The 24,532-nt window shown below is 53.1% G+C and overlaps 3 protein-coding genes across 3 annotated transcripts; 2 read left to right on the forward strand and 1 right to left on the reverse strand.

Moving 5' to 3' along the window:
* The first annotated feature begins 7,761 nt into the window (after nt 1–7,761).
* IRF6 (interferon regulatory factor 6) lies at nt 7,762–11,717 on the forward strand. The gene is made up of 7 exons (XM_041467419.1): nt 7,762–7,944; nt 8,774–8,978; nt 9,402–9,524; nt 9,628–9,774; nt 10,006–10,398; nt 10,760–10,878; nt 11,172–11,717. Exons 1-7 carry the CDS (start codon nt 7,771–7,773, stop codon nt 11,391–11,393), a joined length of 1,383 nt encoding a protein of 460 aa, XP_041323353.1. The 5' UTR covers nt 7,762–7,770; the 3' UTR covers nt 11,394–11,717.
* Nucleotides 11,562–12,525, forward strand: CUNH1orf74 (chromosome unknown C1orf74 homolog). Its single transcript, XM_041467030.1, has 2 exons — nt 11,562–11,591; nt 12,055–12,525. The coding sequence occupies exons 1-2, from the start codon at nt 11,562–11,564 to the stop codon at nt 12,523–12,525; spliced, it is 501 nt and encodes a 166-aa protein (XP_041322964.1).
* Nucleotides 12,526–12,920: 395 nt separating this feature from the next.
* On the reverse strand, nt 12,921–24,361 carry TRAF3IP3 (TRAF3 interacting protein 3). Its single transcript, XM_041467041.1, has 15 exons — nt 23,919–24,361; nt 22,769–23,076; nt 21,112–21,202; nt 20,580–20,637; nt 20,383–20,407; nt 20,115–20,144; nt 19,782–19,877; nt 17,540–17,611; nt 17,144–17,284; nt 16,323–16,460; nt 15,917–16,052; nt 15,182–15,244; nt 15,044–15,103; nt 14,325–14,506; nt 12,921–12,980 (listed from the first exon to the last, which is right to left on the reverse strand). Exons 1-15 carry the CDS (start codon nt 23,995–23,997, stop codon nt 12,921–12,923), a joined length of 1,539 nt encoding a protein of 512 aa, XP_041322975.1. The 5' UTR covers nt 23,998–24,361.
* Nucleotides 24,362–24,532: the final 171 nt, after the last annotated feature.

The raw sequence follows: 24,532 nt of genomic DNA on the forward strand, positions 1-24,532 counted from the left end.
TTCCCTGTACACGCAACACAAAGCCCCATTCTCTGTCCTGTAGGGTTTTCTAGGGGGAAAAAAGGGATGATGAGGGAAGGAACATTGATCTTTGCAATGCTGGCTTGTGTTACCTGCCTGTGGGGGCTGCTCAGTGCTTCAGTGAGATGGGGCACAGGGAAAACAACAACTGCAGAGGGGGAATCCTGAGAAAACAAACACTTCCACAGCAAAACCTGCTGATGGATTAAATTAATTGAATGCCTGCTGTAGGCTGTGAGACAATTAGTGAAGGCACCTAGATACACACACATTCCTCTTACTGTCACATCTCCATCTTAAAGCTTTGAGCTAAAAAGAGCAGGAGTTGTTTCTTTCCAGATTTTTGGAGTTGCTTATTTCCATCTTAAAGCTTTGAGCTAAAAAGAGCAGGAGTTGTTTCTTTCCAGATTTTTAGAGCATATTCTCCTTTTCCCCTTCCCCTCTTTGTGTCCCTGGAAATTCCCCTGCTCTCCCCTTTCCCCTGAAGCTCGTTTATGGCTTTGGGGACAGACACAAGGTGCAGCCCTTCCCTGGGCTGGCTCCTCCTGTTCAGCACCACCAAGCCTTCCTCCCAGCACACACAGAGCCCTTCCTCTTCCTCAGCAGCCTCCAGCTCCTCTGCTCACCAGCCCCATGGTTCTGAACCCAACATTATCTGTGTCAGAGGAAAGAACGACCTGAGCTATAAATGTGCCCAAGCCAGCCCAATATCTTCATTAAGAGGATTGGAGCAGCATTAATAGGAAACCATGGATTCTCTCATCCTAAATGCCAAGGCGCAGAGGTATTTAAGCTGCACCTTTTTTGGAACTTTTTTTGGTGTTGGTTTGGTAAAGAAGAGCCTCTGTCATGGAAGAATACTGGTTAAGAACCAGGCTGAAATTTGAATTTGATGTTGCAGAGCAGTAGAGCAATTCATGCTGCACTGTCAGGGTGGGGTTTGCTCTGAATCCACTCACACCTGCACGTGACCCAGCACTGGTACTGTGTGTATATTTATACTTATATTTATATTTATATTTATACTTATATTTACACACAGAGATTTGCAGGAGTATAACACAACTTTACCCTTTGACATGTGAGGATACCCAGGCAAGGTTTAGTTTCACTTAAAAGAAGAGCAAAGAGTGGACAGAGACAACACAGCAGAAGCCTGGAGATGGATGGGAAGAGCCAGAGAAGTTGCCAGAAAATTTAAGACTGTTCCATTTCAGCTAAAGCATTTTTTCTAATGATATTCTTGTCTATCCTTGTGCCTAGAAGAATGCAAGACAATAATGAACTCAGCCCTTCCTTTTGGGAGTGCTTCAGCCCCTGACTCATCCACAGCACAGCAGCTGTGGGGCTGCCCACCAGAAAAATAACAATAAATCCATCCCCCCGTTCTCCTCTTCACTAGAGCTACTGGGAAGAAGTCTTTGGTAGCCACAGCCAGGTTTATAAATGATTTTATATAATTTTGGGATTTATCTTGGCTGGTGAGGCCAGGAGTTCTCCCTGGGTCACAAAGAGCCCCATGCCACAGAGGGGCTGCTAGGACAGGGTGGGAAGGATTCTCTGCTTTCCCTGAGCCCAGCTGGGGGTTTGGGATGTTTGGGACGTGCTGGGGTTGGGATGTGCTGGGGTGAAGCCTCTCCACCATTTTGTGCTGCTCTCCTGCACGGAGCTGCCTGCTGGAATGTGAGTGCTGAGAGCACACTGCAAGACTCCACTTGCCCAGGACATTGTCTTGACTCATTGCATAATTTTGTTTTGCCTTATGGGAACCTGGTGATCTGTTCCCAGGAGAGAAAATGGTTCCTTTTTGTTTTGATGACTGCAATCTTCTCCAGCTGGGAACAAAGGGCTGCGAGAGACCTGGAGTACAAAGCCCAGCTGCTGCTGTTGCAGGTATCATGACACACAATCGTGTTGATAAAATAGTGATATTAATTTGGCACTGAAATAAAGTAAATCCCATAGCTCCTGGGATGAAAATTCCTCTGTGTGCTCTGCAGACTGCACTGGAAGAGCTGCTGCCTCTCAGCCAGCAGGATGTCACTTCAAAGGTACAGCTTATCAGCCAAAAGATCTCTTCATTTGATTAAAAAAAATGCAGATAGAGGTAAATATAGGCAGAGAGAAGTAAAAATAAAAACAATAATTTCTAGAACACACCACAGTGCAGAGGCTGGGGCTGCTTGTGTGCCTGAAGGAGCAGGATCAACACTCGGTGTGTCACAGTGAACGCTTTGGATGACCAGGTACAGACAGGTAACACCTGGCTGCACATCCTGCCTCATGAGCTGTCCCTGCATTATCACCTCTGCACCTCCAGAGCTGTGGAGTTTCCCAGCCAAGAGCATGGAAAAAGATGTAGGGCTCCTTTCCCGTCAGCTGCCTACCCCAGCGTGCTGCCACACGCCTCAGCACGCGCTGGTAGAAACTCAGGAGGGAAAAAAACCACCAAACCCTGCAGAGGGCTGGGCAGAGTCACTTGTTTGGCATCTGTGTCGGTGCTGGGAAGGCAGCAGAGGCTGTGGCAGAGGCAGCAGGGTGCTGGCAGGCACAGCTGCAGGGACCCTGCAGGCAGGACTGGGCCCCTCTCCCAGGCTGGGGCTGCCAGGCTCAGCAGTCCTCACCCAGCTGCTCTGTCACTTTGCTCCATTTTTAAATCCCCCAGCCCTGACCTGCCCCAGGACCCCTCCTGTGGCTCGGGCATCTCGAGTGTCCTTCCAGTGGTGCCAGGAAGGGCAAAACCCTGCCCAGGCACTGCCAGCCCTGGCCTGGCACTGCCAGCCTGCCCAGGCAGCCAGGGCAGCAGGAGGGTAAGCAGCAGCAGCACTGCTGTCCCCTGCACAGCTCCCAGCACTGCTGCTGTCCCCCTGCACAGCTCCCAGCACTGCTGTCCCATGCACAGCTCCCAGCAGTGCTGTCCCCTGCACAGCTCCCAGCACTGCTGTCCCCTGCACAGCTCCCCAGCACTGCTGCTGTCCCCTGCACAGTGCTGCTGTTCCCCTGCACAGCTCCCCAGCACTGCTGCTGTCCCCTGCACAGCTCCCCAGCACTGCTGCTGTCCCCTGCACAGCTCCCAGCACTGCTGTCCCCCTGCACAGTGCTGCTGTTCCCCTGCACAGCTCTCAGCAGTGCTGTCTCCCTGCACAGCTCCCCAGCACTGCTGTCCCCTGCACAGCTCCCAGCACTGCTGTCCCCCTGCACAGCTCCCAGCAGCCCACCACAACCACAGCCAGCCCAGAGCATCCTGACCTTTCCCTGTGGGACAGGGGTGTGGACAGCAGGAATGCAGGGAGCTTTTGTGCTGGCCTGTCTGAGGAGAGATCAAAGATCCTTCAGAGCCTGGCCTGGAGTTCAGCCCAATATCTGCCTGTGTCTCTTCCTGGCTGCTCCCAGAACTTCCTACCACTGCATTCTTCATACAGCAGGAATGCCAGGGGTGTTTTACCCCAGGAGCAGCTGTCCCTGGATTTACACATCAGGAAGGGTCAGGTACCACTAAGGAAACCCATCTCACCCAGCACAGAGAGCGCAGACCCCGGAGTGCCACATCTGCTATTCTGCTTATTGCCAGAAAGAGTTTCTGATGTGCTGACAAACTCCTGCGTGTTTCCTCTGAGTGGAATTCTGTGCTGAACGAAGGCTGAAATATTTACCTTGCACTTGGTATCCAGCAAGGCAAGCTTGCCCAGAAAAACGGTGAATTGTTTTGTCTCTGTGTGAATATCTCCATGATTTTGTCCAGTTCCAATCTCTTGGCTCGGGACTGAGCTGAGGATGTAATCAGCCTGCCCAAAGTCAGGGTTCAGCATTTTCCACCGTGTTCGTGGTGAGAAGAAGGGAAATTCCCATTTTTTTCCTGGTTAATTGAAACTGAAATGTGAAGCATTGTATGATCCTTGAAACCAGGATTCACCACTGAGTCACGCTTCTCCACCTACGAGGAAAATAAATAAGACGCGAGGCTGGAGGGCAGGAGCCTGCGGAGGGACCAGGAGAAGCTGCTGAGCCCCTTGCCAGGGGTAGGTGTGACCCCAGAGCAGGGATGGAGCCAGGGAAGAGGGACGTTTTTATGCTTTTCAGAGAAAAAACTGCGCCTGTGGCTTTAATCAGAGCTGCCTTTGGGGTTTGGCTTCATCCTGTGTTATCATTGCCTGGATATGGATTTATATGGATGGATGGATGGATGTGGGACAAGAGCAAACGTACTTAGGTTGTGCTAGGGGAGGTTTAGATTGGATATTTGGGAGAATTTCGTCACTGAAAGGATGGACAAGCATGGGAACAGGCTGCCCGGGGAAGCAGGGAGCCAGCGTCCCTGGAAGTGCTCCAAACCCTGCGGATGTGGTGCCGAGGGACACGGTTTGGTGGCGGACCCGGCAGTGCTGGGTTAATGTTTGGACCCGATGATCTTCGAGGTCTTTTCCAGCCTTAATCATTCCGTGATTCTATGACTCAGCTGAGTATGCTTTGAACTGCGAAAAAGCCCAGGAACTTAATGCTTTCTTCCCAAAACATTCCATTTAAAAGGCAAAGATATCCCGCTCAAAAAGCAAACTTCCTTTCCTAAACACTCCATTTACCAGGGGCGGAAAAAAATCCCGTTTGGAAGTTCCCTAAATATTCCGTTTGACGGGAAAAGGACCGCGGCAGAAGGGCGGGGATGCGGGGAGCTCCGCTCGGCCCGGGTCCCCGTGCGGGGTCCGGGGGATCTGCGGGACGGGACGGGACGGGACGGGACGTGCGGCTGCGCCGGGCGCACCTGGGCAGGTGAGGGGCGGGGCCCGGGGCACTGCGGGGCTCCGTGCGGGGCTCGGGGCACAGCGGGGCTCGGGGCACAGCGGGGCCGGGGCACTGCGGGGCCGGTGCGGAGCGGGGCCGGGGCACTGCGGGGCTCCGTGCGGGGTCTGGAGGCTGCAGCGCCCGGCCCCGGGGGAAGGGCGGCGGTGCGGGGGCGCCGTGCGGGTCCGGGCGCAGCCGGGAGGGCAGAGCCCGCTGAAAATGCCAATTTAGCGCTCCTTGCCCCCGGCTAGCCCCGGGCTACGCCTTCCAGGTCGGTGGAAAGCGAGGCCTAAAGTTAGGGCAAGGCTGGTGTGTTCCCCCCACCCCCTGCAGGCTTCGGCTCGCAGCTGTTACACCCCAAATCCTCACACTTTGTGTAACACCTCGTGCCCCTTCCAATTTCAGGGCAGCCTGGCCGTGGCGGGGGCTGAGGTGACCAGATTGGGGTGTGCAAACTGGGAATTCAAAGAGTTGGTCGTGTTCAGCTGTGTTGGGGACAGCAGGGGTGGTGGGAGGCAGGAGATGTACAGAGCTCTGAAATGTGGGAGCCCCAGGTTCCTGGTTAGGGAGGTGATTCAGCATCGGATGGAAATTCAGCCTGTTTCTCTGTGGGAAGGTTTGCCTTTGAAAAAAAGGAATACATGTCCATGAAATCCAGGATAATATAGCAAACAAAGAAAGGAGAGGGGTCTGTGGGTTTGCAGCAGTGAACCCTGAGAAGACCCTTCCATCTTCAGAGGCTTTAATGGACGAGATGGAGCAGGAACACTGAGTGTATTTGGATCTGTGCAGCAAAGCTGAGTTGGGCTTCAGGATGGTTTTCCTGGTGCTCTGAGTGCTGTTGGACTGTCTGGGACTGCACCGGGGCTGTCCCTGACCTTGGTCACTCCTCTGCAGCCCTCTGGGCAGTGGCTGCAGGCTCTCTGCTCCTTCCTGACTTGGAGTGGTTCTTGTTGGGCTGAATGTCTCCAAGGAGAAAGAGTAATAATTAGGGTACAGGCAGTAATTACATCACTGACCAGAGATGCATTAGCAGCACAGGGATGTGCTAATTATCCCTACCCAGCACCCAGATGGAGTGGGAATGAAGGGAGCTGGCTTTGTGCAGGAGGAGCCTCTGCCTTGGCAGAGCCGGGAATGTCACCGACATTCCCCAGGTGTCTGGCATTAGAGGAACCCACCGGATCGAAGTTGAAGGTTGTGAGAGGCTGACTCACCGTCTGAGCCCAGCAATGGGATTCAAGTTGATTTGCTCTCGGTTATTGTGTCAACAAGTCATTGGTGATAAAAGGTCATAAAGCATTGTAGTGTGGAGCGCTGACAGACGCTGTCTGCGCGCCGGGGACAATCCCTGCCAGCACCCACCGTGTCACCCGACTCCTCTGCTGTGACAGGGGCACAAATCCCCCCTTTTCTGGGGGTTTGAATTTACTCTGTGTCTTGCGTTATTAGCTTCTTGTAACGTTCAGTGTAAAAGAGATGCTGGAAAGCAGCTGTGCTAAGGATTCCCCAAAATGTCACTTTTTTTTTTCCCTTTCAAGAGGAATCAGTATCTGATTTTGGTCTCAATTCCAAGTCCAGGATTAACCTGGACTTTGTGTCTTTGGAAGCACACTTCTGAAGATTTAATTCTGACAGCATTTTCAACATGGAGAACCAACACAGCAGAGTTTCAGGAACAATAAAATAATTTTGATGATTGCTTCCTGATCCTTTGCAGCTCCTGGGAAACAGTCTGGTAATGTGCCCACACATTTTCAAACTATTATTTAAAAATGGTTTGCAGTTGAAGCTGAACATTTTCTTTGCAGAAAAGATAAACAGATAAACTGAGTTGTGTTTGGATTAATTTTGTGTGAGCGCTTGCCTCTGAATGGGATCTGCAGGTATTTGAACAAATAAAACCTGTTCCTAGACTAGTTCTTGGATAGGATTTTTTTTTAATCTTCTCCATCTCTGCTACCAGACACATTTTGCAACTCCTCCAGCAATATTCAGGGCTTATGGCAGAGGTTTTACTTGTCCTGTAACTGCTTTATTAATAGGAATATTTGTAATTTCTCACCTCTGTTTCAGGATTTACGAAGGAATATGGGAGATGCACCTCTGAGCACACGCGTTGTGCAGAAATCCCCTCCCAAAAGCTAAAGATACTGCATGTTGCCTCTTCTTAGTGAAGGACACACGTTAATTTTGTTTGTTTGGCTTTGTTCTATACAAGGAAAATATTGTTGGCTGGCTGCAATTGTGTGAGCAGCACAAGGCTACTTAACAAAAACATTAAGTAAACAGCAGTCGATTTTTAGCAGCAGTGCAGGCAGACCTGCAGTTCATGTCCTTCTGGATAAACATCCTGGTTATTACAGGTCACTGCTGTTTGCCAGTGATTATGCTGCATTCAGGGCATTCACGGAAAAGTCGTAAAATGACTTTCAGAGTCTGTGGCTGGGGTAGAACAGCCCCTGTGCCTCAGCCTGGCCCCTGAGCCTCGGGTAAAGCCTCCCAGTCGGGGCCCATTTCTCCTCATGAGTGCGAGTCTGACAGGACGGAAGGAACAGAGATCAGATCAGCCCCTTCTCCAAGGTGTGCGTGGAGGCTTTGGAAACTCTGCTGCCTGTTCCTGCTGTGGCTTGTTTGTGGCTTTATCTCCTGCTCGGCGTTTACAGCCCAGCTCTGCTCAGGGCTCGCGCTCCGTGTGCTGGTTGAGCACAAATATCGCACTCTGGGGCACTGAGTGTGAGCTGCTGTCCCTGTGGCAGCTCTGGGCCCCCTTGGAGAGGTGTGTGTGACCCTCCCTGGCAGAGGAGTCACCCAGCTGAGTCTGAGTTGGTGCTCTCAGGGTGCAGTACCGTAAACATAACAGCAGTCACACAGCACAGGGCCCTTTCTCGTTAAATGGATTCCGTTTCTTTGAAGCAAATGAGGCTCAAGTAACCTCCAGCAGTGGCTCCGCTGTCACCCCTGCAGAGCATGGCCCTCCACCCGCGGCGGGTGCGCCTGAAGCCGTGGCTGGTGGCCCAGGTGGACAGCGGGATGTACCCCGGGCTGATCTGGCTGAACCGCGAGGCCAAGCGCTTCCAGATCCCCTGGAAACACGCCACTCGGCACAGCCCCCAGCACGAGGAGGAGAACACCATCTTCAAGGTGAGGCAGGGGGCAGCTCGGGCGTCCCACGGCTCTGGAACAGAGACAAAGGGCTGGATTGTTGGCCCAGGAGCTGGTCGGGCATCTCGGGAGCTGTTTGCAGGCACATTTTATTTATCTGACCTCAGAAAAGCCACTTTGTGCACCTGGATGCCAAGCTTGGCACTGCCTGGGATGGTGTTGAGTTCTTTAACCCTTTCCCACCACCAAAGGCCGGGTGCTATGTGATCCTTGGTCTCTGGAAGATGACTGCTGTTGGCTTCATGTGCTCAGGCTGGGATGTGGTCACTGGCTTGTTCTTGGCAGCAAACCATGAAATGCTGTTACATAAGTCTTAAGAGGTCCACCACAAGCTCATCACAGGCACTCATCGCTGCTGTCCCTAATATTCTTATCCCAAGGGATTCACTGTAACTCCCTGCACTCCTTTGAGGAATTTCTGACCTTTGTCTTGGAGGCATCTTGGACCAGTAATCAGATTTTGGGGTGAGGGAGGGAGAGGCCAGCTGGATGTCTTTGGCTGTCCTTCCACTCCATTTTAACCGAGTCCATTCCTCCTGCACAGGCTCCCTGTCAAAAATGATTTCTGGTGTTGAATCTGAGACCCACAAAATCTCTAACCCAGAATTGTGAACATTCTTTTGGAATTTGGATTTACATCCTTTTTCTCCACTTTTCTTTTAATAGAAAAACTATTGAAGTGGGAATTTCCTTTTTTGTTATCACAAGAGCTCTAAGATTTTACGGTGGATTCATTTGGAGGTTTGGTTTCTGATAAAAGCTGCTCTGTGGGGAGGGCTGGACTGAGCTGCCTGTACTTTGTCCCCAGGCATGGGCCGTGGAAACGGGAAAGTACCAGGAAGGAGTGGACGAGCCAGACCCTGCAAAGTGGAAGGCCCAGCTCCGATGTGCACTGAACAAGAGCCGGGAATTTAATTTGATGTACGATGGCACCAAGGAGGTGCCCATGAACCCTATTAAAATTTATGAAGTGTGTGACATCCCGCAGTCGCAGGGATCAATCATTAATCCAGGTGAGGGCCTTGCTGACACGGGCTGGCTCCTGGGCAGGCGTGGGTCCAAGGGAGCTCCTTCCCTCTCTGCATTAACTCTGCAGCTGCCCTTGTGCAGCAGGAGCAGCTGCCAGCTGAAGCCTGTACTGTAACTAAAAGGATTTTGAACCATCCTTTAGTCCTAAAATTTAAAAAGCTGCACACAGTTGTATGTTTTCCTGCTAAACAGGCTAATATTGGCAATGCTGTGTCTTACTTCATCAATACTTTAACCTTTGCTTTCTAGAATTATATATTAAACTGGAATTAGCATGTTGTATGGATGAGATTTATCTTTTTTTTACTGAGATTTGAAAAATACACAAATTAATATCCAACATGAAGATGATCCTTTCCCAGTGTTTCATGCTGATCATCCACCCACAAGAATGTGCTTGTTTGCAGGTTCCACTGGCTCAGCTCCGTGGGATGAAAAGGATAATGATCTTGATGATGAAGAGGAGGAAGAATTGAATCAATCTCAGCATGTCCCAATTCAAGAGACATTTCCATTTCTTAATATCAATGGTAGGTGGCACAGACTGATTTATTAGTGAAGGTATTTGTTTGTAAATTTCTGCATGCTTGAAATAAAATCTTGATTTATTGAAGAGTTGTTGCCTTTTTGTAGATTCTCCGATGGCTCCTGCCAGTGCAGAAAACTGCAGCTCTGAAACTGTGTGGCCAAAGAATGAACCTCTGGATATGGAAATGCCCCCAACGGCGCTGCAGCACGACTTCTTCAGCAGCCCTGAGCTCTGGATCAGCTCCCTGCCAAGTACGTGCATGGGCTTGTAACAGTGCTTCTGCTTTGTACTTTAAAACCCCATAGAAAAGAGGGTTTTGCCTTTTTTCCCGTGGCTGTTTGTGAGTGAGTGAGTGAGGAGAACTTGTGTAGTGTAAATAGAATTTTGTGTGGTGTGAACATCCCTGTGAGGGCAGCAGGGCTTGCGTGGTGTCCCAGCTGCTGGTGCTCCAGGAAAAGCCACACTGATGGTTTCTCTCTCAGTGACAGACCTAGAAATCAAGTTTGAGTATCGAGGAAAGGAGACCGGACCCACAACGACCGTGAGCAACCCACAGGGCTGCAGACTTTTCTACGGAGAGCTGGGTCCTATGCCAGACCAGGAGGAGCTCTTTGGGCCCATCAGTTTGGAGCAAGTCAAGTTTCCAGGGACGGAGCAGATCACCAACGAAAGGCAGAAGATCTTCACGAGTCGGCTACTGGATGTTATGGACAGGGGACTGATCCTGGAGGTCAGCGGCCACGCCATCTACGCCGTGCGGCTCTGCCAGTGCAAGGTGTACTGGTCTGGGCCCTGTGCCCCCTCCTCCACCACCCCAAACCTGATCGAGAGGCAAAAGAAGGTCAAGCTCTTCTGTCTGGAAACGTTCCTGAGCGGTAGGTAACTTCTGCTTCTGGAAAACAGCTTTGGACAGCGGGCATTTGGGAAGGGTGGTCTGCACTGGGGCTCTGCCTGGATGCACCAGGTGTGGACAGCGGGTCAGGGCCACTGACTTCAGGGGAGCTTGGAGCGGGTGTCTGGCAGGAGAAGGGCACTGTACACTCATTTAATGCTCTGAGAGACATCAGAGGGCCTTGCTTTTAAAGAAAGCCCTTCACGTGCAAGGAGTGAGCTGTAACTGTGTGAGAGGTGGCAGAGGACTGTGTAGGTAAGGCTGGGGGTGATGCAATGAGGTGGGATGTCATGGGTGTTTCCCCTAAAGAGGACAACCCTGCAGCACTCTGCTTTTCTTCCTAGAGCTGATTGCCCATCAGAAGGGACAAATTGAGAAACAGCCACCCTACGAGATCTACTTCTGCTTTGGAGAAGAGTGGCCCGATGGAAAACCCAGGGAGAGGAAGCTGATCGTGGTGCAGGTAGGGCACTGGGGCTCTGGGGTGACATGTGCCAGCCTTGTTTGGTTTGGGATCAATTCCCGTGCATACCGAGACCTGTTCTTACCTGCTGTGGCTTCTGACACCAGGAAAACTCCAGTAAGCCTGGTGGTTTGGGAGAGCAAATACAAATGTGACGTGTGCTGAACAGAACTGGTTTGTGGATGCGTTTGAGGGTATTGTGGAAACCATCTCTGCATCCAGGGCAGGGGCTCCTGCAGAGAAACAGGGACATTCCACATGCCTTTAGGCTAAATAAGGGACTTCTTCGCCAGGTCATCCCCGTTGTGGCGCGGATGATCTACGAGATGTTCTCCGGGGACTTCACGCGCTCCTTCGACAGCGGCAGCGTGCGGCTGCAGATCTCCACGCCGGACATCAAGGACAACATCGTGGCACACCTGAAGCAGCTCTACCGGCTGCTGCAGAACCACCAGGAGGGCTGGCCCATGCAGGCCCCGGCCATGCACATGGCACAGCCGCTCCCAGCGCAGTGACCGCTTCCTCCGGGGCTTCTTCTTGTACATACACAGAAGCTTTTCCTAACCTGTGCCTCGCCTCGGTCTGAACAAATAAAATCTGTAAATCTCGTCATCTTTCTACAATTTCAGCAATTTGTGGTGCTTTTGTTTTGGAAGCGGCTCAAAACAGAGGGGATTACAGGAATGCTTCTAACTCCTTCACCCTCTTCAGCTGTTTGCTTAAGTAACCCTTCTGTATAAATCAGATTTCAATTCTGTAATATTTTTTAATCTGCTATAATACAATGTATATAAATACTTGATCATTAGAAGGGGAGAAAGAAAATAATCTGTGCTCTATTAAATCTGCCTGGACAATATCACCTAGTCTTCTTTTTTTCTCTTTCACGGGCTGTAACAGCAACCTCAAAGGCTGATACTCCTTTCAGTGTGGGGTTTTTTTATAGTGATTCTAATATGTTGGCATCGTAAATGCATATATAACAGTATGGGGTTGGAAGCAACCTCTGGAGCTTCTCTAGTTTCCTGGGGGCTGATCGCTCAGATCTGTACAACCCTGAGCACTCAGTGATGGCACGGAGCTGTCAGCGGCTCCCAGCACGGCTTGGCACTGTCCCTGTGCCCTGCTTTGTGCCCAGGCTGTGGGCACTGTCCCTGTGCCCTGCTTTGTGCCCAGGCTGTGGATGTGTCGGCGGCGCGGCGGGGCCCGCAGCTCTGCGCCCCGGCCGAGGCCCGCGCCGTGCGCCGCCACCTCGCCGCCCTCCTGGGCCACCTGCGGGACGCCGAGGCCAACAGCGCCGAGCCGGTGACCGCCAGCGAGGTTGTCGCCAGCGGCTGGAACCTGTGCACCGTGGCCGGGGTGCTGCTGGGCTACCCCGCCGTGTACACCTTCGCTGAGGGTGCTGAGAACTGCCTGGCGCTGACCCCGCTGAGGCTGTTCACGGCCCGGGCCTCCTGCCCCCGCATAAAGGATGGGCTCAGGGTGCAGATCTACTCCTTCAGCGTCCCGGAGAGCCTCTGCGCCGAGCTCGGGGACGTGCTGGATGCCTGGTGCCAGGAGCTCAAGGAGGCTTTCAGTGCTCAGAGCGATTTTGTAGATCTCTGCATTTCCAGCGAGGTCGTGTCTCTTCCAGCGGTTGCCTTGTAAAACACGAGTGTACTGAGACTTTTTAGCCTTCCTCACTGCATTAGGGACCAAGGCAGAAGATCCAGCTCCCTGTGTGTGTTGTCCCCTGCACCTCTCGTGGTCCTTGAGCACTGAAGGCTGAATTGAGACGGTCACTGCAGGCCGGTGGCAAAACCAAATACATTTAAAAAAAATAAATGTGTGTGCTCCCAGATGCTCCCTCGGTCCTGCCTGCCTGCACATCGCACCCTGCAAAGGCAGTGTGTATTTATTTGCAGTGGGCAGCTGAAAATTAATAAATTATTTGATCACCATGGTGCTTTGAATTAGTGAAGTTTATTGCAGGCTCCATGTGTATTTACTATGTGTACATTCTGTGTATATTTCAGGTATATTTACTTCCTCGGGAGGTGGTGTCATGGCCTGCATTGTGTCTGAGCCTGCACATGAATGATGGGCAAGTGCTGCTGTAAAACCTGCACGGTGCAGCTGCAAAAGGGACTTTAAACCCCTGTCTCTGGTGAATTCTTGTGGTGCTGGCAGTGAAGGGGAAGCAGGTGTGGCTGTGGGGATGCTCGGCCACAGGAGAGGCAGGAGTGGGATAAAGCAGTGGGTGTGAGGTGGGAGAATTGCTCAGGACACACGAGGGGACTGTGCTGAGGAGCCCCCCTGAGCTGGTTCCTTTGTCAGGTAAGAGTAGAGACAGCCAGGATCGAGAACCTCCCATTCAGGGAGGCAGTAAATACAGGAGGAGACCTTGGGGGCATAAACCCCAGGCAGGCTGGATGCCGGGGCACAGGATGCCCTGTCCTTCTCACCCTGTGCGAGCCACAGCAGTGGTGGGCACAGGGGCTTTGTCCCTCGGTGCCTCGGGGCAGGAACAGAGCACAGCTCAGTGTCACTGCAGCGTGCTGCTGGGGCACTGCCCAGCCTGCCAGCTTCCACAGCTGCCTGCTTTGCTGCCAGCACTCACAGCACAAGCTCTTTTCCTGCGTGGCTCTCAGCTCTGCTACACGAAGTTATAAATTATTTTTTTATAAGTCCTTTTAAATAAATCCTTGCTGGCTGAACACTGCTATAGGAATTGAGGGGCTGTTGGTTGGCAGAAAGCTGGTTTGATGGCAAATTGTGTGTAAAAGGTTTTGGTTTTTTTGGGGTTTTTTTGCAGTCCAGTTGTATGGGCATTGCTTCTGTTAGCAGGCCCTTGCTGATATTTTTATTGTTGTTATTATTGCAAGCATTTTCTTTTCCTCCTCTCCTTCCTTTATGCTCAGGGGCTTGGTTCTTAAAGTGTGGCTTTGGCTTTTCCCTGTGGGGCTGCTGAGGCTCTCCTGTCTGTGAGAGCAGGGGGGTTTGTACAGGGAGAGCTCTGCTCCTGCAGCCAAGGCTGCTGCAGCCCTGCCCTTGTGTGTAGGTGCTTCATCGGGGGTTTAGGAGTGGGTCAGGATAAAATTTAGGGCAGATAATCCTTACAGGAACCAAGCCTGGGCTACCTGCAGGAGCTTTGGTGCGTGGTGTTTCTGCTGAGTGACTTCCTCACCTCGTTCTCCTTTGCTGTGAGCTGGGATGTCCTTTTCTGCATCTCATCCTGCAGGCTTTGTGATGTCCCGTGGTCACAGGAGCTGGCTGGAGTGAGACAGCTCGGGATGGAGTAACCCCAGCCGCCAAGGGAAGGGGTGATGTCCCCGTGGTCACAGGAGCTGGCTGGAGTGAGACAGCTCGGGATGGAGTAACCCCAGCAGCTGAGGGAAGGGGTGATGTCCTGTCCCCGTGTTTATGGGAGCTGGCTGGAGTGAGACAGCTCTGAGTGACTTCCTCACCTCGTTCTCCTTTGCTGTGAGCTGGGATGTCCTTTTCTGCATCTCATCCTGCAGGCTTTCTGTTCCCTCCTCCTCCTCCTCCTCCTCCTCCTCCTCCTCCTCCTCCTCGGGGTGCTCTGACAGAGCTTTTTGTTTTTCCTTGGCAGGAGTGAGAGGTGGGGTCTGTGTGGTGAAAACCTGGTCTAGAAAACAGTCAGGCTTCTGATGAGAAACAGCTCCAGGCTCTGGGCTGGCTTTAGCTCTTGTTTACTCAGCACAGTTTAGGGATAAGGTCTGTGTGCTATGCACAAAGCAGAGGACACAGGAGCTGGGTTTGTTATCACAGGCCTGTCTCTGCTGTAGCTACAAGCTCATCATCTTAAGAGCAATATTTCTGAGCAGTTGCCAGAAATGGAGGGGAGGGAGAGTTAAAATGCCTTTTTTTTTTTTCTTTCTTTCTGTCAAGTACAGCTGTTATTGCAATTATACACTGGAATGTGTTTTGTTTGGAAAAAATATGGCGGAGCCACTGAAGTAGAATTTGCAGTGAAATCCATTTAATTTTTAAAGTGTTTGCCATCATAAATACGTTTATGTTTTAATGTTAGCTAGCAAAACAACTCATTCCGTGTAGCTCTAAAATAACCCGTTATTCTAAAGCACTGCAGACTTTTCCTAGAGTCAGGGCTAGTGTTCCTGTGTCCAGGGAGTGCTACGTGGGGGTTACAAAGTTTGCTGACCTGTCCTTTGCACCGTCACCTGCTGGCTCTTCTGTTGGTTGGTCTGGTTCTGGATCAAGTCTGGGGACACAAAAAAGCAACATTATTGTTTATAGCACAAAGGAGGTCTCTAACTTTGTGCATTTCTGTGTTACTTACTCTGCAAATGGCTGATTGTTGCCTCCAGTGTTACTTTCTGCTCTTGTTCTTTTTGCAATTTATCTGAAATAAGGATAGAAGATCAAAGTTGGTATAAATATGTATCTTTATGCAAGGGTGGTACTTTTCTGTTCTCCACATGTGTAGAGTGAGCAGATATTGTTGGCTGCCCTGGACTTTCTTTGAAGGGATGTGATTTTCAGCTGTTTATTGCCCTTTCTTTTTTGGCAGCTTTTTCTCTCGTGCCTCATGTTCAAGTCATTTACGGCTTTATTTTAAAGCCGTTCATGCAAGACCCGTTATGAGATTAGAACTGCAACCCGCTTTCTCTTCCCTAATTATGTTTCAAAATAGCCACGTGTGAGTTTGAAATAACGTGTGTGAGTTTCCTTGCCTGTGTCTGAAGTGGTGCTTTAGGACATTACCAGCTCCTCTGTACTGCCCTCACCACCCAGCACTGGTGCTCTGCCAAGGGAGGAAAGTCCTGCTTCAAGCTGAGGACATATCTTAGGTTTTTATTTCTTTTCAGGTCTCTCATTACATCCTCTCCTCTAGCCAAGCCACTTCTCTGAACCCTTTAATCCAGCCAGGAGCACCTTTTGGAGGGCTTTGGCAACCAGCAGCCTTGTGGCGCGCTGGAGCGAGCCCGGTGTGAGCGCTGCGCGGAGCCCGCGGCTCCAGGAGCGCTGTCCCCGTCCCTGCCGCGTTCGCGGCGGGCACAGCCCGGCCGGGTACCTTGGATGTGGCGGATGTGGCCGGCCTGGCGGTCGTTGTCGCCGCGCAGGGCGCTGGCTCGCTGCAGCAGCTCCGTGCGCTCGTCCCGCAGCGCCCGCAGCTCCCGGCTCAGCCGCTGGCTCTGCGCGTCCGCTCGCTGCGCCAGGACGGACAGACAGACACACACACACCGGGCCGGCTTGGGAGGGCATCACAGCTCGCCTCGTCCTGCCCCCGCACTGCCTGCCACTATCCCAGGCTGCTCCCAGCCCCAGTGTCCAGCCTGGCCCGGGCACTGCCGGGGGTCCGGGGACACTGCCGGGGGTCCTGGGCACTGCCGGGGGTCCGGGGGCAGCCACGGCTGCTCTGGGCAGCCCGGCGGCAGCAAAATCCCAGAGCAAGCTGCTCCTGGCGGGAGCTGGCGTACCTGGAGCTCGCTCTGCAAAGCCTGGAAGCTGTTTCTGAGCTCGGTGTGTGCTGTGGTCTCCTTGGTCAGCTCGGCTTTGAGTGTGGCGTTGTGCTCCTTCCAGAGGGCCAGGCTCTCTCGCATCTCTGCCAGGCTTCTCTGGAGAGCAGAGCAGGGACCCAGGGGTGGGTGTGACCCAGGGGTGGCTGACCAGGGCCCGGGGGATGCTGCCAGCCTGCCCTGGTGACACCAGCTGGGCTGTGCTGGCTCCCCGAGCAGCAGCACACAAAACCCGCGTGGGGCTGATGCCATCTGATGGACAGAGCCAAGCAGGGCAATGCTCCCTCTGGAACCGGTTCCTGTGCTCCAGCAAGCTTGAGGAGCCTGGTGCTACTTGGGATAAAGCTCACTTGTCTTTCTGCAAATACCTCTTATCTTGTGGGTCAAGGCAATTTGCTGCCTCTTGAGGAAAACCTATTTTCTTATAAATGAGCAGCTCCAGAAAGAGCAGCTCTGGAGACCTCGTGCCCTGGTGTCTGTTGGTGTGAGCAGGGCAGGGAATGGCCCAGAGGGATGGTGGGGAGGAAGGGGTTGCAATTCAAGCTGACAAACCCGAGCACATTTCCTCAGCTGTGAGCTGTCTGTAACGTGATGTGCAGCTCGTGCAGTGAGCACAGGTTGCATTAAAGCTGCTTTGGGCTTTGCTGACTAGCTAAAACTTCATATTTTTTTATCTTTGCTGCTAATGGCAAGGCTGTCATCACCTTTCCCTGATGTGTGGGTTTTCTTTATCACAGCTGGGCTAAATTAAAGCCAAGCCAGGTGTAAGACGTGTTGCTCACCTGAGAGTTCTGCAGCTTCTGCTCTGTTAGGAGTTTGTCCTCCAGCATCTTCTGAAGAGCCTCTTTTGCCTTCTGCTCATAGGTCTGCTTCTGGTCCTCCATCTCTATCAGGATCTTCTTCACACACTCCTTTGAGTAACTCTGGAAAGAAAGAAAGAGCTTGAAATGCTTATCTGTCAGATTCTCACCTTGCTACACCTGAGTATTAACAAACCCGGAGTGTGTAAATGCTACTGCTAATGTGCTGTGAAGCATTGCTTCAGCACAGAGTTGAATTCCTTTCTGGATAGGTATCTCATCACATTGATGTAGAAACTGAGACCCGGCCCAGTTCGAGGCTTGGTTTTTGTTTTCCTGCCTTTCCTCGCCCGTGTTTGTCAGTGAATCAGACATTACCTGGGTGCAGGCCTGCAGCTGATTTTCCAGCACCCGTAGTTTACACCTCAGTTTGTCCTCGTTCAGCTGGCCCTGGGGAAAAGCAGTTGAAGTGAGATGTGAAATCCTGAACTGCACAATGTGCCCCCAATGTTTTGTTGGGCTGTGTTCTGATTCATTCTCTCCCTTCATCTGTAATCACATCAAATTCTCTTCAGTGCTGAGAGCTCAAGTAAACCTTCCCAGCCTCAGAATAAATGGGATATGGGGGAGGTGAAACTCCTATGGATTGAAAACCTGTCCTGAGGCAGTTTCTCTGGTTACTGAGTGCAGGTGCTGGCAGTGACATGACAAGTTAGGAGCGAGGGGATTTGGGGCTGTTCTGGCTGGCTTTGGCAGAAATGCAGCTGCTGCCTGTCCCCACGGACAGCCCTGTTCTCTGCTTGTGCTCCCTCCCTGCCTCGAGCTCCAGCTGCTGGAACGGCCTTGTCTCGCTGCTTTCCTTAGAAAATGGGTTGGCTCTGGGCTGTAACATCTGCAGTTGGGCAGGGGGATCGAGGGCACCCATGATGATTCATTTTCCTCACTGTCATCATCTCCTCTCGGTGTTAGTCAGGCTGCTCAGGCTTTGTGGAAGCAGACTGCATGCAAATTCAGATAACACTTCTAGCAAAGAGTTCACGTGGGCTGTTTTCCACCACCCATACTGAGAACACCAATATCCTCTCTGCCCACTGCTGTCTGAAGTCACGACTCTGAAGAGAAACTCCTCGATGTTACAGGAATAGCTGACAGACCCAAGCAAAACCAGACTCCCTGGTGTCTCAGCACCGGTTAAATTTGCACAGAAACGCATTTACAGTCCCAAAGACTCAATCTTCCCAGTTCAGTTGTTGATGCAAAGAACTAAAGGCTCTTAGTAAGTAGGTGGAATTTTGAAAAGCAATTTTAGATGTGCAATATTCTGCCTGGTTTTTCTCAGTTCTCCTCCTCTGCTGTCTGCACAGGTTCCAGCTGTGCACAGATGTGGCTGTGCCATGTACCAGGCAATCAGGCCCTTCCTGTGCTCTGGAGCAGAAATCATGGAAGGGTTTGGGATGGAGAGACTCACTGAGCATCATCCTTCATCTGGCAGCATTTCTGAATCAGCCAAGCTAGTTTTACAACTGGTGGGGGATTTGAGGCACAGGCCTGGGGTAGGAAGGTCTCTCTGACCTCAAAGTGAAATTGTGGAGGGAGAAGGGACAAATGCTTTGTCCCTGCAGTGTGCTTTCACTTGCCCCATCGAGCCACAAGCACACATCAAGAGAACCTCAAAAATTACTCCGTGGCCATTCCAAGAGTTCTGCCACATCATTCACAGGTGTTCAACAGCTCATCTTTGAAACCCTTTGAAACTGTTAGAAAGGGTTAAAAAGCTGCTACAACAAACATCTGGCACCTCACCTGAGGCTGGAAAGGGCCAGCCAGCCCTCATCTTCCATGGCACAGCATTTTGGGGAAGGCTCCATCCATCATCCATCCAATCCATCCATCCATCCATCCATCCATCCCTTTGCCAGCACCCCCTGGAGAAGCCCCCCAGCCCCACCTGCCTCGTGGAATCCCCTCCCAGCAGCAGCATCTGCCTGTTGGCTCCAGCACCGAGGAGACTGTCAGGCTGATGGAAAGCTGAATTTTAGGCTGAGGAAAGTTGAATTTTAGGCTGATGAAAAGCTGATTTTTAGGCTGAGGAAAGCTGATTTTAGGCTGACGAAAAGCTGATTTTAAGCTGATGAAAAGCTGATTTTTAGGCTGAGGAACAGCAGCGTGCAAGAGGCAGCACAAAGCCTCTCCTGCAGCAGGGACAGCGAGCAGCAGGGAGCACCCACCTGTCTGTATTCTGAGGTTTCCTGGCCACTTCCTGCGCCTGTGGCCGAGTGTTTTTTCCTGCTCACGTTATATTGGAGGAGCGAGCGAAGGCGGAAGCTTCTCACCACAGGATGTCTAACACGAGTTTTTGTGCCCCCCTCACCCAATCACTCGCTTCTCTGCCCCAACAGGACTTTCATAACACTTTTTTTAAAATGCCACAACGGCACGAATTGTTTGATTTAAGGATCCTGTAAGAAAGCCTTATATATTACATAAAATGTATCATCTTAATTTTGCATTCTCATAGAAGACAGAAAGAACCTTTTCTGCTGAGTTGGTCCCACCCTCCCTGAGCAGAGAGGCAGGGGAGCCAGGGGAGGTGATGGGGGGTTCTGCAGCTCTCTGGTACCTGCCAGGATTTCTCCGAAGCCTGGAGCAGAGTGGACAGCAGCTCCTGTAAAATCACCATCTTCTGCTTGAGCAGCAGCTCGCGGTGCAGGGCCTCCTGTGGGGCAGGGGACACGGTCAGTGGGGGCAGAGCTGGGGGCACAGCCCAGAGCCCCCCAGCCCAGGGCTGGCCCTGCCTGGGGGCTCCAGCTCTTTGAGCTCTGTTGGCTTTTTTGGCCGTGTGAAAATTGGGGTTTTAACACCCCTTCACTTAGCAATAGTAATAATTTTAAAACTATTATTCCTGATGAAAACCAGCTGTCCCAGTGGGTTCTGAGCCCTGGTTGGTACCTACCTTCAGGTAGTTGGAGAGCTGCACCATTTCCTGAAAGGGAAAGGGCAGGTGTTTAAAAATAGGATTGTTTCAGTTTATAAACATGTCATGAACTTGCTCCAATAAACTAAATATTTTTAAATAAAAGTGGACTAGCAGCCTATATTTGGGTGGAGAAGGGGAGCCTGCTGGGGTCCATTGGGTTAGTTTTTCCAGGGAAGTGGAAATATTTCCACAGCAGTTTAACTTTCAGCAGTTCCAGGCTGGTCATTACCTGTGCTTTGCTTACCTTATTCAAAACTGCTATTCCCCAGCTGAAATGAAAAACAAAAAGTGCGTTACTGAGGTGTCAGGGAGGGTCTTCAGCTGGACACCCCCTCCCCAGCTGAGCTGTGTCTGTGCAGCAAACCTTTTGGGGGGAGCCCTTTGGGCTTGGGGAGCTGCTGCCCCGTGGGCATTGCCAGGGCAGGAGCAGGAGCTGCTTACTCTGTCTGCTGGCTCGAGTCTGTCACTCCTGGGCTGGGGCTTGGGAGGGTCTGTGTTCCTGTGGGAGCAAAGGGAGAGCCTGTGAATGATCCCCTGAGGGGCCGTGGGTGTTTTTCCATGAGGGTGCCCATCTCTGCTCCCACTGCTCCCAGTTTAAATAAAAAATAGTTATTAAACAGTGTCCAGTGACAGCTCAACGGGCACAAGAGGCAAATAAATGCCCTGCTCTGGTGGCAGAGAAGCAAAGGAAGTTATTCTGCAGTGAAGTCACTCCCCTGGCTGGTCCTGGGGCAGCCCTGGGGCACAGCAGCTGCTCAGCAGCACTGGGGGCCACTCTGCACTGCTTTATCCTTCCCCAGGAAAAATATCCCTGGTTCCTGCAGTCTGCAGGGAAAACTCAGGCTGGGGTGGTGAAGCAGCACAGGAGGGGGATGCTGGCTGGGGAGCTGCCAGCTGATCCCAAACAGCTCCACAGAGACGGGAAGGTGGGAAGGGAATATTGTGCTGGGAGATCTGAGCACCCCTCACGTACCTTGGGTGGTGACGGAGTCCCCTCGTGCCCGGGGGCTGCTGAGGCTCAGCAGGGACTGAGCAGGGGGGAGCGTGGGGCAGCTCCTGGGGTGCTGGAACGAGAGAGAGGGCGGCTGGAGTCAGTGTCTGCCCCAAACAGGCTGAGGGCAGGGGCTGTGCCTGCAGGGAGGGACTGCTGAGGGGCAGCACGGAGATGCCAAGGAGCTCTGGCAATTCCACAGGGATCTGCTGCTTTGGCTGCAGCAGAGCTTCGTGGCAAAGTGGGGAACAGCCTGCTGACTGCTGGGTGGGGAACGACAGCCCAGAACGGGACGAGGTGGCCGGGAGCCGGGCCCTGGTGTGGGTCTGTGCTGCCCCTTGGCTGCCTGGGCAGGGCTGCCAGCTCTGCTCCCCGGGCTGTCAGCTCTGCACAGCTCACCGGGGCAGGCCCTGCACGTCACAGATTGTTCCAGAAGCTGCTGAAGTGGCAGCAGGGGTGGGTGACTGCTCTGCTCACCCTGGTGCGGGGTGGGTCTGTGTAAATCACCCCGTGCTCAGCTGTCTGAGCTCACACGGCTTTGTGACCCCCAGGGAATTTTACACAGAAATACACTGACAGGGAGATCTGTTTGGCCCTGCCTGGGGTGTTCTGCACAAAGGTGTTTGAAGGCAGGGAGCTCTCTGGGCTCCTGTGTGGCACAGGGTGGGTAATGAGTGCCAGGAGTCTCCTGCCTCCTCCACCCTTCCTGCTCACAGCACAGGTGAGGGAGGGAAGCCAGGGGGATGGAGCTCACTTATCAAGGGTAAAATTAATTTGTGCAAGTGCAGAACTGCAGCCTGGCAGCAGAAGCTTGCAGTTGTACTTGGAGAAATGGCAGAAAAATCGCCGCGTGGTTCAAGGCTTGGCACGCAGGAGAGGAGCAGGGACTGTGAAACATGCACGGTTTTTGTCTGTTCACTCTGCATTTGGGCTGTGTTTGACCTGGATGTGATGCTCTGGTGGTGGCTGGAGCAGGGTGAGCTCCAGGCTGAGCTCCTGGCTGTGCCGCAGGGCAGGGGTTATCTGGAGCAGGATCAGCTCCAGGATGAGCTCAAGGATCAGCTCCGGGCTGTGCCGCAGGTCAGGCGTTACCTGGAGCAGGATCAGCTCCAGGATGAGCTCCGGGCTGTGCCAGGGCAGGTGTTACCTGGAGCAGGATCAGCTCCAGGATGAGCTCCAGGCTGAGCTCCGGGCTGTGCCAGGGCAGGGGTTACCTGGAGCAGGGTCAGCTCCAGGATGAGCTCCGGGCTGTGCCAGGGCAGGCGTTACCTGGAGCAGGATCAGCTCCAGGCTGAGCTCCAGGCTGTGCCAGGGCAGGCGTTACCTGGAGCAGGATCAGCTCCAGGCTGAGCTCCTAGCTGTACCGCAGGGCAGGGGTTACCTGGAGCAGGGTGAGCTCCAGGATGAGCTCCAGGCTGAGCTCCTAGCTGTACTGCAGGGCAGGGGTTACCTGGAGCAGGGTGAGCTCCAGGATGAGCTCCAGGATGAGCTCCAGGATGAGCTCCAGGCTGTGCCACACCAGGCGTTACCCGGAGCAGGGTGAGCTCCGGGCTGAGCTCCGGGCTGTGCCAGGGCAGGCGTTACCTGGAGCAGGATCAGCTCCAGGATGAGCTCCTGGCTGTGCCAGGGCAGGCGTTACCTGGAGCAGGGCGCTGGCTCCGGGCTCCACCGTCGGGGACCTCTCCAGCGGGGTCGCTGCCTCGGGCTCGTGTCCCGGCGGGGTCTCCCCGGGCTCTGCCGCCAGGTTCCTCCTCCTGAGGAACTGTGCCTGCCGGGGGCTGGTGGCCGGCGGGGCGGGCCGGCGGGCAGGGCGGCAGCAGGGGACAGCGCTGTCCCTGCCCCGCGGCCGCGCCGCCTGCCGCCGCTCGCTCCGCTCCTCGTAGCTCTCGCCCGGGCGCGGCCGTGCCCTCCTGGGCATGGTGGCCTTGTCCCCTCGGGGCCTCTGCCCTGCGAAGCCAGGCCAAAACACGGGGGATGAGTGCAAACCAGCCCTTTCTAGGATTTATGGATGTGGGGTGTCGGGCAGTGCTTCTGGAGGGCCAGTTACATCCAGAATGCTTCCATGCTGTTCGGTTTGTATTAAAATCTGCTCTGTAATTATTTCTGCTGTCCATGTGGTAGCTGTGGGGTGCTCAAAGCTCATTCCTGGTACTACCTCTTACTGTAGGGGCCTCCTTTGAAGGCCAGCAGCATTTTTGGCGTGGTCCCTGGGTGGGGAAGGTGCCCACAGGCCCCAGCCAGGACACTGCTCCAAAAGCTGAGCGTTTTTTCACTCATTTTGCTCCATTTTAGAAAAGGCCCAGTTGTGTGTCCTGCTCAGTCTCCACTCATCCATCTCTTCCCACCAGGAAAACCTCAGTCCTCTCCCACCTGTGCTGCCTCTGGCTTGCCCAGCCTGTCCCAGGGCTGTAAAAGCCTCAGTTCACCAAAAATGCACTGAGAAGCAGGATAAAGCTTAAAGAAACACAGTCCATTACTCACCCGGGGCTGAGCAAACCCTGGAGGCTTTCTTGACAAGCTAATGCTCTATTTCCTCCTTCTGTTACCCCAAATTACCCTCTGGAATTAAACATGTCCTCTATCTTTGCTTTCCAAGCTGTTACACCTCTCGCTTCAAGGGAAACCAGCAAAAAAACCTTGCTTCTTGCTGGTTCACCTTCCAGTTTCCCAGTGCAAGCTGTGGAGGCTGAAAGCGGGGTGGAAACAGAGGGAGAAGGTGCCTGGAGCTGCCTTTGGCCGCTGCTGCCCTGCAGCCCAGCAGCCTGGAGCTGTGCGTCCGCAGCTCTTACCTGTGCCAGGCTCCTGTCCTGCCCTCGGTGCCGAGCCGGGTGCTCTCGGGCAGGAGCACGCCCCGGCTGCCCTCCTCATGCCAGGCAGCTCATGCTGAGCTCTCTTGCTGTCTCTGTGGAACAGGAAACGCTGCAGCTGCGGCCGAGCCCCGGTTCCTGCGTGTGCCCGCGGCCCCGGGTTTATCTCGGGAGCCCCGAGGCTCCAGCCCGGCTCCCAGCACAGCCAGCACTTTTCTTCTGGGGCATCTCCCCCTCTGTGGCACAGAGGTTGAGTTGGAGCTGCTTGTGGCGCTCGGGGATGGGGTTTCCTTGAGCGGCTTTGGGGAAGTACAGTAATGCTATTATTTTAAGGCTTCTTGCAGATTAGAAAGAGGGAAAAAAGTGTGTTTTGGCAGCTGAGGAGAGGTCAGGAATGGCAGAAATTCATTAAGGTCTTTAGAGAAGTGAAAGCTTGGTTAATGCAAATCGGGAGGAGGTCGGTTTAGGCAGCTGGGCGCTGATAAGGGCGCCCTGCCCTGATAAGGGCTGTGCACGTGGAGAAGGAACACCCGGAAAAGCAGAGATCTCAAAGTAACACTGGATTTATTTTTACAAAGACCGGCATGGAAGGGATG

Source organism: Pyrgilauda ruficollis, unplaced genomic scaffold (assembly GCF_017590135.1).
Source record: "Pyrgilauda ruficollis isolate IOZ18807 unplaced genomic scaffold, ASM1759013v1 scaffold100, whole genome shotgun sequence".
Classification (NCBI taxonomy): domain Eukaryota; kingdom Metazoa; phylum Chordata; class Aves; order Passeriformes; family Passeridae; genus Pyrgilauda; species Pyrgilauda ruficollis.